General features: G+C 37.8%; 1 protein-coding gene across 1 annotated transcript; it reads left to right on the plus strand.

Annotated features, from left to right (window-relative positions):
- The first annotated feature begins 850 nt into the window (after positions 1–850).
- Positions 851–9,909, plus strand: LOC143876842 (uncharacterized). Its single transcript, XM_077378533.1, has 10 exons — positions 851–1,222; positions 1,312–1,383; positions 1,485–1,603; positions 2,275–2,389; positions 2,932–2,993; positions 3,362–3,413; positions 3,565–3,676; positions 4,183–4,281; positions 4,379–4,506; positions 9,012–9,909. Exons 1-10 carry the CDS (start codon positions 1,029–1,031, stop codon positions 9,553–9,555), a joined length of 1,497 nt encoding a protein of 498 aa, XP_077234648.1. The 5' UTR covers positions 851–1,028; the 3' UTR covers positions 9,556–9,909.
- Positions 9,910–11,528: the final 1,619 nt, after the last annotated feature.

The raw sequence follows: 11,528 nt of genomic DNA on the forward strand, positions 1-11,528 counted from the left end.
TTCAATTTCTCATTCCTTATGTAGAATTGAACCAAGATAACGAAAGATACCCCTTTTAGGTACCTCCTGTCCATTCATATTTACTACATCCTCATCTCGCCTCCTTACATTACTAAAGTTGCACTCTATATACTCTGTCTTAGACCTAGTCAGTCTAAAACCTTTGGATTTCAAAGTAGTTTTCCATAATTCTAACTTAGCATTAACCCCTGCTTTGGTTTCGATTATATATTTGTCATTTTATAAAAAATAAAAAAAGAGAGAATTCTTGCCATTAAAACTGGTTACTAGTGTAGCTGCCAGGGACCTCTTTGAAGCAAGCTTATTTCCCTAGCAATTATGAAAGACCCAACTATCCTACAATTTGGATCCAGTGGGGCACAACCAACTTTGTGGTCCCACCAAAATGTGAACTACCTAGTCTAAATCCTTGGGCACAACCGTTGATTTTAGTATCCTCTGATGAGGAGGATGAGAGCCCAAAACCGTTGATTTCAGTGTAAACTCCCTAATCTTCAGCCGACACGGGACAAAGGCCCAAAACACAACTACGTGGTGCCCCTCAGAGAACAAACCTTGATCCCCAAATACATCTCCCATCGTTCATAGCGATCACGTGTTATTGACCTAGGCGCACATCTCAAAATTCGTAGCAGCAAAAAAGACGGGCATGTTTTTTTCACCCCCATGCAGTACGCATTCGCCCCCCTGATGACGTGAACACTGAACAGTGGGCAACTTTGACGCTTTTGGACGTCATAACAAGTTGAAATAACAAAGCGCGGTTTCTCATCTCTTTTCGAATTTCAAATCTTGTTACCGTTAAGCTCCCACGTAGTACTGGGAAATTTTTTATTTATTTTTGAACAGGTTAACGGGCATATTTGGAAGCTTAAACCCTAAAATCTCTCTCCCCCAAATGCAGAAAACAAAACAAGGAAGATTTGGGAATCCACTCCTACTGTAATAATACACAAGTTGATCTACAAGAAATCAAAGACAGAGGAGAAAATTTTTCAAGCAATCATATGGCTTCCTTCAAGTACGAAACTATCTTGGTCGAAGAAAAAGATGTGCAAGGAGGAGGAGATTATGATGAAGATGGAGAATCGGGGATTGATGAATGCTATTCAGATGATTCTGAAGAAGACCCAACTTATGATATCCTTGAAGAAACCCGTTCGGGTCTTTCAAATCTTTCGATAAAGAAATCTAAATCCCGGTGAGCACTTCACTCTTTCGACCTTGAGGTTTGTCCTAATGAAATATGTCTTAGGTTTAGCATTGATTTGGGTCTTTTAATGTGAATAGGGTTTCCAAAGCTATTGATTCAGGAACCCGTTTGAATCTTTCAAAAAATTCGATAAAGAAATCTAAGCCCCGGTGAGCATTTGATTCGTTATGCCTTTTAATGAGGTTTGTTCTAATGAAGGATGTCTCTTAGGTTTACAGTTGATTTGGGTATTTTTTTAAAATGCGAATAGGGTTTCCAAAGCTGCCGATTCCGGCAGTGATGAGGAAATGGAAAACATGGAAGTAGAGGTTCCAGAACTGGATGAGAAGGACGAAAAATGTTTTGAGAAAGTTGAAGGGATCATTAAAGGTTAGTTGGATTCCTTACAGATTTATAACATTGAGAAAAAAGAAAAGTTCAAATGGAGAAAATAGTTCTGTATCCATTTTTATTTTTTTTAAAAAGAAAGAAAGAAAAGAAAATAGTTTCTGTATCAACGTTGGTTGCATTTTCTTTTTTAGTGTTGGGAAATTAGAGTTGCCACCGAAAACTTAAACAAATTGAGATAGTCCTTAAACTCCATGAATGACCAGAAATCTAATTATTTGCTTAAGAACTAATAGAAATCATTTTTGGTGGAATAAAAAAAGCTTGAGGTACAAATTTGTGCATGAGTACTCTTCTAGTTTTCATCATATTATGCAGTTACCTGTATCCCAAAAGCAGGACTACCTTTGATTGAACTGGGCGACTATCTAATGAAGACCCACTTTGATTGCCCATGGCCTAAAAATCACTATTCTGTTATAAAATCACTCTCTAGATTCCCTTTGATCATTGTTTATTTTGGACCTCCATTTGCTTTGATGATTAAGAATATCGTCCAATCAATGAATTTTTGGCCATGGGTAGTCCAATTTGAGTCATTCAGGTGGACAATCTGCATCAATAGGATTAGCATTTTTCCATGTTTGTTTTCTCTTTATTTCTTCAGGGGAACACATGTAGTGATGAAGGTCTATATACTTTGACATTAACAGCTGGGCAGTTGGAGAAATTAAAAGTGGAACAGTGCAAGGTTTACTTGAGGAAGTATGGGTTGAGACTAACAGGCAAGAAGGACGTCCTTATCGAGCGGATCAGGGAGCATCTCGGGTATTATCTTTTTCTCCCAAGATTGTAGACCAGTTATTCTAAAAGTCTGTTTTCATATACAGTATACAACAATAACTTGGTGTGTAAAACCATTCTACCCATTGTATTGGGGGGCACATTGTCGTTGATCTGGCTCATCCAATTGATGTCACTTTGATGAACCATTTCTTATAATCCTAGATTGGATGTTCCTCAACTTGCAATAAGATAGCCTGCTTGTGAACGGCCAGGTAACACAAAATGATCCACGGAAAAAAGCCACAGCGATCAACTAAAAGTGCAGTGGTTGGAGGGTAAAACTCTGATTATTACAATTATGTGGGCTATGGTGCATCCATGGCCCATCAATCAGAATGTCCTCCAGATTAATGGGCGGGCGCATCAATCGGAATGTCCAGATTAATGGCCATGCACATCAATTGGATGATCTGGATGGGATATGCACCAAGCTTTTAGTGTATAGTTTATACACATCATAGACTTCCGTAAACATACAACAGTACTTTCTACTTGACTCACCTTGCACTCTTCTAATATTTCAGGGTCATAGATGGAAAAGGGGAAGAAAAGTACCCAATATCTAGCTTTGTGTTGAACTGCAAAGGTATGAAATCTAATTCTTTTTCTCAAGAACAAATCAATGAAGTATGAATTCATGTAAGTATTATATATATGTATACAAGGGATTTATTTCATTATATTAATTGGCTTTGGTACACTAAAAATGGTACTTTATTGAATGAGAAACATTTATATAAATCCTCGCCATTGTTTATAGGAGCTTGTAGAATTTTCTAATCTATCTTGTCTTGTGGTTGGATTTCTTTCATTTTATGAGTTGGTTTTGGTAAGCTAAAAATGGTACTTTATTGAAAGAGAAACATTTATATAAATCATTGCATTTGTTTATAAGAGCTTGTAGAATTTTCTCATCTATCTTGTATTTTAATTGGGGGATTATGTTTTTTGTAGGTGATGCATGCACAGGAGATGTGGTAATGTTTGAACAAAATGTTTACGAAATGTAATCTTTCTTTCTCATCTATCTTGTCTTATAAGGGGCTGATATGATTCAAAACATGTAGTAATTTTATTTTAAGGTATTTGTCGTCATTAGCCTTCCAAATTTCTCATCATTCCCACTTCTCTTCCCCCTTTTGTGGTTCATTTATCAGGTACAGCATAGTGTCTAGGAGTGCTACAGCTCCTGCATGTGGTACTAGGATTGTGGTTGGTCGGATTGTGAAAGAGAGCTATGGTGCCGCAAAGCAACAACATACATTTACAGTGAGTTCCATTTTGTCGTCCCACTAAAAAAAAGAGAAGACCTGATTTTGTTTAAGACAAAAGGCTGATGTGTGCTTCAAAACTGAAATGTTTTAAGGGGCTGATGTGTGCTTCAAAACTGAAATGTTTTGGACAAAAGGCTTTTGTATAATGGAATTAACATGACAATAAAAAAATGTTTCTTTTTAAAACTGAAACAAACAATTAATCTTTCTTTCTCATCTAACTTGTCTTAAGGGGCTGATGTGTGCTTCAAAACATGTAGGTGGGGGTGGGCCTGTAGCTCAACGGTTTAGGCTTTGTTTCTCAACCTTGATGTTCTCAGGTTCGATCCCAGCTTACTGAAAAAAAAAAAAACTGAAACAAACAATTATATGACAAGGCTGGAAAGAGCAAGGAATTTTGAGATTAATATTGTCATATCTTATTTGATACTGCTTTATTTTCAAGGGGCACATGTTTTGGTATATGATATTATCCTTCTAAATGCTACCATTTATGATTAGATTGAAGTGCTTTGGAGCAAAGGAGTGAAGCCATTGCCTCCCCTTCATCCTCTCCTCATCAAGGGAAGGAACCTTTACAGGCTCAAGACAGTGAGGCAGGTGGGTTCCATGAAATTGGTTTGTACAAGCATAGAGTTTGTGTAAGGTTTATTTGCCACATTATGTGCTGAAGACTAATTTCCTTTCTCGGCCTTAGAAATGGACTGATGAAGAGGAAAGAAGGAAAGCCTTGCATGAGAAGCATTCAAGAGGTTCCCTTGCTAGGTGTTCTAGAGAAACAAGGGTCCAACATAAGGAAATGAGAAAAATGCGTAACATCAAAAGGTGCCCTTTCTCACATTTCTCACTAAGTTATCTCAGAACTATTGCCTCTTAACACATTTTCATGCATGCATACCATAAGCAAGCTTATATGTGTATTGGAGACTACTTTTGCATAACTCATATAGTTTGCATTTTTTTTAAGATAACGAAGATTATATACATATTGAACACATACACTTTTATGTACACATATGTAAGCAAGCTTATATGTGTATTGTGGATTACTTCTGCATAACTCATAGTAGTGTTTAGGGAGGGGGAGGAGATTGCCCTTTCTAGAGAAACAAGGGTCCAACATAAGGAAATGAGAAAAATGCGTAACATCAAAAGGTGCCCTTTCTCACATTTCTCACTAAGTTATCTCAGAATTATTGCCTCTTAACACATTTTCATGCATGCATACCATAAGCAAGCTTATATGTGTATTGGAGACTACTTTTGCATAACTCATATAGTTTGCATTTTTTTTAAGATAACGAAGATTATATACATATTGAACACACTTTTATGTACACATATGTAAGCAAGCTTATATGTGTATTGTGGATTACTTCTGCATAACTCATAGTAGTGTTTAGGGAGGGGGAGGAGATTGCCCCTCACATAACCCCTCACATAACTCATCTTGCTCTGCTTTTCTCTAAATATTGACTTTAAGTCAATTTTTTAATAGAATTAAACCTCCTTTAAGAGAATTAGAACTATCAAGCACTTAGTGGTGATAGTTCTTGACATATCATGCATAGATATTAATTATAATTTTGACAGATCGATTCACTTTTCAACATATCATATCAAATAAAAGTGAATCATCATGGCCAATACTCTAACATGCTTTACATATATACACAACGATCCCTTTTTAACAAGAATCCCTTATCCAGGGAAGAAAGTGTTATTTATAACTTTTTTCATTTTTTCACCAAATGGTTATGAAATGGGGGTAAGAATTTTATGCTCAATTTTCTCTAAATATTGAAGTCAAATTTTCAAGAGAATTAAATCCCTAGTCTTTCCATAGTGGTGGAAACAATTCTTTTCAAGGGAAACATAAAGGTATCACAAAGCATAACTGAATGGAATTAAAACATAGAGGTATCACAAAGCATAAATTAATCTTTCCATAGTGGTGGACACAATTCTTTTCAAGGGAAATATAAAGGTAGCACAAAGCATAACTAAATGGAATTAAAACATAGTTCATGAAGTTTAACCATATGGAATCAAATATGATTCATTTGGCTAAACTAAATGAAATCAAATGTAATAAAGCGTACCATTCTTGACATTTCATTGACTTGCCTTCTAGCAACACCGTGAAGATCTCCAATATTGTAGAAAGAAATGATGCTTCAAGGTGCTTTGCATTGTCGTTTTCCTTAAGACGATCTTTGCCCCCACCAGTTGAATGATGTGCAAAGGGGATCCACGAGTCCGCCTCCAAGATACAATGAAGCCAAATAGATAGAATCTATTGATGTTTGTTGACCTTTTGCACAAGCAGAAACAAACACAAAACACCCTCAGATTTTTATTGGCAATTATGTGAGATAGAAACCAGTGTTTGCGTGAAAAACATATAACCAGAGATAAAAAAATCGAATAAAAGAGAATTTAGAAATATCTCTAGGGCCATGTCTGGCAGCCAGGAATTCTTTCTTCATGATAAATCGGTGTCTCCCAAGTGGTGAGAGAGGAGGGGGGGTAGGGTAGGGTAGGGCAGTGGGAGAAGGAGAGAGATTTGAGAGGGCACAATTACGATGATCATGAGAAGTGGCTAAAAATCAAGAAAAAGTCAATCCTGTTTTGAGTAGAGTTTTTTTTTCCTGATTTGTGTAGCCACTTCTCATCACTTGGAGACACTAGTTTCCTGATTTTTAACGCCTTCACCCTCATCCCCACTTGGAGACATCGATTTATCATGAAAAAAAAGACATGGTAGTTAAACGTGCCCTAAGATGGAGAAAAAATTGCTAGAATGTGTGATTCCCACAATGGTGGAATCTCATATTCCCTTACAAATGGTGAGTTTTTGGTCTATTTGCAAATCTTTTGGTGCCGTTTCATATTGAATTGCACCTTTTGGTGGCACATGGTCATGATGTGCTGCTTATTCGACCATTAGATCGTGATTCTACAGTCCAGATCGACTCTGGAGTGACTGTTGGCTTTTAGTAAACCCTCGTCTTCTCCCAACCATTAGATCGTGACTGATCATCCCTACAGTCCATATCACACATCCCAATAACCATCCGATCACACTGAACTTGATCAATGGCTGGGATCAAATCTTAAGAAATTTTAAGCGTTCCAATCACTCCTCACAATGATGCGTATCTGCGAAGTGCAAAGTGTGCCAAAAAGAGCGCCACTATCGCTCTACAGCCCACTGTCCACGCCGCAGTCGCGTGGGTAGATGGTGTGTTGCACCATCCCTTGGTCACACCATTTGTAAAACTTTTGAATCGCAAGACAAGAGGGAAAAGTAGAGTGGTACTTATTAACCTCTTATCCACTTTTTCTAACTTTCTAATGTGGGACTAAACTTTTTAGTCTTTTATAAGCCTTTTCTACATCTCTTTCAAAACACCCATTTTGCCAAAATAAAAAACCTTTTTATTTTAAAAAACCATTTTAAAAAATTCATTTATTTTGAAAATCACCAACAATTTTTGTTAGAGATTTTCAAAATAAAATGGGTTTTGAAAATGCTTTGAAAATTAAAAGGTTTTTTTGTTTTGTTTTGGAAAATGGGTGCTTTTTGAAAGAGATGAAAAATGTTTCTAGGAAGGCTAAAAGTTTAGTCACACATTGGGAAGTGAGAAAAGTGGAGAGGGGTTAGTAAGTAATACCTCTACTTCCTTCTTGTTTTGAAATTCAAAAGTTTTGCAAATAATGTAACCAAGGGAGTTGCACTGTCTGACCACGTGCGCGCGGTTTGGGCAGTGGGTTATAAGGCGCTAGTGACGCTTTTTGGCACACTTTGCACTTTGCACGTACGTATTGTCGTGAGGAGCGATTGGGATGCTTATTTGGAGCGTAGGATCGTGTGGTAACGGTCGGTGTTCGATAGGGTGCAATCTACGATCAAAGTTCGATCAAGTGCAATCTGAGCCACAGATTGGCGATTGGTTGCTATTTAACATCTATTTGGGTAGGACAGGGGTTTTACTAAAGCCAACACACTTACTCCAGAATCAATCTCTAACGGTTGAAAAGCACCAGTAGAATTGCGATCTGACGCAATCTAACGGTTAGATAAGTAGCCCGTGTTGGTCAAGTGCCTTGAAAAAGGGTGCTTTTCAATGAGAAAAGACACCAAATGTTCTATAAAATGACCAAAAACTCACCATTTCAAGTAGAATATGAATTTCCTAGAGGGGACTCTGAATTTAGAAATTTCAAAAAACAAATTTTCATCTTCTTGAATCCTTTCCAAATTCAATTTTGCCCTCTTTCGAAGTTTTTTCTCTAGTTAGTGTACCTATTCTGTCGAAATAGGCACTAGTATCTCAAATACTTGACAAATCCAAGGGTGATTCAGGTTTGTTGCCGTTAGTGCAAAATGTCAACAAAGATAGGTGATTGTCACTGGGCTTCTTTTTATCTTGGAGGCGAGTTTGTGGTTCCCCTGTGTGCACAATTGGTGGGGGGAAATATTATCTAAGGAAAGCGACGTATGTAACATGCCTTAAGCATCTCATCTCATTTTCTCACCATCTCCACCACCCAAGAATTTTTCCAACATTTTCTTGGGCTGCAATGATTGCTGGTTATCTGCAAAACGGATTCTTTAAGGAGGCACATATGGTGTTTCTGGCCAGATGGCCATTTTGGGACACAACTGAATGCAGTTACGCTCTGTGAGCTTGAGCTTCCTTCTTTCCTGTGCTGGGTTTGAATTTTTATAACTCAGGAAAAGTTGATTTTATGGGTTTGGGATTCAATAGGGTTTAGATTCAGATAAATTCACTGGTGAATTCTTGGAATCGCATCATAATGGAGCATATTTAGTACCCTTGTTTTTTAGTCAGACTTGATATAATAACAGAAAGTTCCGAACTTTGTTTTAAAATTACCCCCTTGGTGGGTCGTCTCCCACCGGGGTGCGTTTTTCTTCTCTATTCGTTTTGAACCCATAAGTTACTTTATTCCCTCTTTAAATAATTTCTGCTGTCTTCAAAAAAAATAAAAAATTACCCCCCTTGGCCCTTGCCATTCTGTGCCATTGCTAGAATCCCAGCTTTTCCCTAAGAATGAGATACCTAAAAACCTAGCACCCTCTGCCACTTCAAATCTGAGGTTTATAAGAAATCAAACCAATGTGTCTTCAACTAATCACATATTGGCCCATTCACTTTACACATCATTTCTAGCATTCTGAGTAATTTTTTGTTACCAAAGAATACTTTTTCAGACAATGCAACTTTTGTTCAGTTCATGCTTTATAGATTGGTATCCTTTTTTGTTCATAAAGTAAAATACAGCTACCATCTTTGTCTCAGGATAATGGGAGAGGAAAGCGGTGGCATCCAAGAGAAGAGCAATGCCCACCAACTAAACCCAGTTGGTTCTGATCTGCAACGGAACATTCAATACCAACAACATCCAAATATATCAACCAGCATTATCGGAGAACAAAACATTCACCACCAGCCAAACATTCCCCACCAACAATGTCCCAACAGCACATCAATCAACATTCGCCAACACAGCACTCAGCACCCACAAAATCCAATTAGATCCAACGATTTCCGACAGCCAAACATTCACCACCACCAACATCCAAACATCAGATCATCTAGTGGCAGTTCTGAACAGCGGAACTATAGTTCTACTGTTGATTGGCAGCATTTCTCTCCGAAAAGAAATGGGTGCATTTTGCCTCGACCACACCCAACTTCAAATGGGTTCTCTTACAGGCAACCATTGATGACCTTAAATTCTTCATCTGTGTGTTTCCCACGCCCGATGCAGAGACGGCCCTGCCATTTCTACCCTCAAGGGAGGTGTCGTTTTGGAGATACCTGTAAGTATCTGCATGAATAGAGACAAGGTAAAGGGAGGTTTGGCTAGAAAGAGTTTTGATTAGAAGTTTTTAATTATGAAGCCATGATGAATATGTGGAATTTCAGACTAAAATGGATGGATGGGTTTTGATGAAGTTTCAAAATTTGAGAGCTTCTGTTATTGCTAGGATTGCTTATTGATATCCAAACAATCGAAAACTCTTCCCAGTAGCAGTTGCTTTTTTGTTTGGTAAATATTTTACCTGTTCTCAGAAAAAAACAATAGAGAACTCATTGCTTCATTTCTATATTGCAATTGCATTTTTTTGTCATGCAGAGAAACCAAGGTGTGGGGTGTCTGCTCTGTAGATAGCAAAATTAATCTTTGACTCTACAACAGATTCAAAACTTTTGCAGTTTAATTTTTATAACCACTTTACAGAGCTTAGTGAGAATGAAAATTCATCTAGCAAAATTCTCAATCCGTGTCTCTGCTCTGCAATTATCAATCTTGGGTGGATAGCAAAAATTGCTCTGTAATTCTCAAGCTCAGCGAGATTGCTCGGTTAGATCTTTGACTCAAAACAGATTCAAAACTTTTCAAGTTAATTTTTATAACCACTTTACAGCTTAGTGAGAATGAAAATTCATCTAAAATTTCACCACATTGTTAGCAATGAAGTATTAATTATTTAATTTTATCTATTGTGCCGTCGTAAATTGTTTGCAATGAACCCATCAACTGATTTGCTTGGTTCCACAGTGATCAATCAGTTATCAAAATGTTCAATAACATCATTCAAAGTGAGATTATTTTTTATTTAACCCAAAGACAACGGCAAAATAACTGTTAGGCAAAGCTGTTTGGCCGATTTTTTGAAACACTGTCTGCATACTGGCACTTAAGGCAGACAATCTCAAGTTCTCAGCTCCTTAGAACCATGGATATCAAATCTGAAATTCCATTCCACCCTCACACTAATAGGTGAGACCTACCCTTTTCATAGATCCCATTAGGACTGTTTACACGGGGATAAGAATCCCCCAAAAGGCTAATCTCAGGAGTGGTTTGATTTCTTTTTTTGGGAAGGCAGCAGTAATCTTTTGGACTCAGGATTTTTGGAGGCCTCATATTGCTCTTTATTGAGGTGTTTGCGTGGTGGATGATATCCTGTTTGCTTTTTGGTGCTGGTTGTTGTCATTGTTGCTGGTGTTAGATTGTTTTAGCTTTGTTTTGTTTTGTTTTGTTTTTTTTTTCCTTTGGTGCTTTTTTATTGCTCTTCGAGCTTCTCTCTGTTTGGTTGCCTGTGGATGGGTGGGAGATTAGGAGAAGAAGAAGTCAATGGGAGATCAAAAGGAGATCAAAAGAAGATCAGTCAACAGGGAGATTAGGAGAGGATGTAGGGAAGGTTGTTTGGTTGCTTAAGATTTGCGGGAGATCGATCTCCCACACCTCTTCTCAACTCTATCTCCCCGAGATTTTCTCCTCAAATTTCTACGTTTTGGTAAAACTTGGGGAGCGAATTTAGAGGGCGCCACATCACCCGACCGGCTCCCGACAACCCCGGTAGTCAAAGACCCCAAAATTGCTAAAATGACGACCAAACAACCTTCGGCAAATTAGGAGAAGATCATTCCCCCATATTTTTCTCAAAAATAAGTAACCAAACAGAGCAATAAATTGGGCACTTGTTAGCCCGCCCTTTCATTTGTGTTAGGGTTTTGCACCCTCGCTTCATGATGTATCTTTCCCTTTTATTTTAATATATCCAGTAGGGGTCTGCCTGACCCAGCTTACCCATAAAAAAAACAATTTTGGCTCTGTTTGGTTGCTAGAATTTTAGTGGAAGAAGTAGTCAAAGGGGGAGGTAACAAGCATGTAAGTTGTGTAGGCTTGTCTAGGGGAGAAGAGTGGTAGTTAAAAGGAAAAAAAGAGTAGGGCGTTGGGTTGCTAGAAGAGGTTTGAAAATATTTGAGTGTCATTATCAAAATGGGTGATTGAAGAGAGAGAAA

Source organism: Tasmannia lanceolata, unplaced genomic scaffold (assembly GCF_043159265.1).
Source record: "Tasmannia lanceolata isolate RefF3 unplaced genomic scaffold, GAP_Taslan_0.1 ptg000005l, whole genome shotgun sequence".
NCBI classification, from domain to species: Eukaryota; Viridiplantae; Streptophyta; class Magnoliopsida; order Canellales; family Winteraceae; genus Tasmannia; species Tasmannia lanceolata.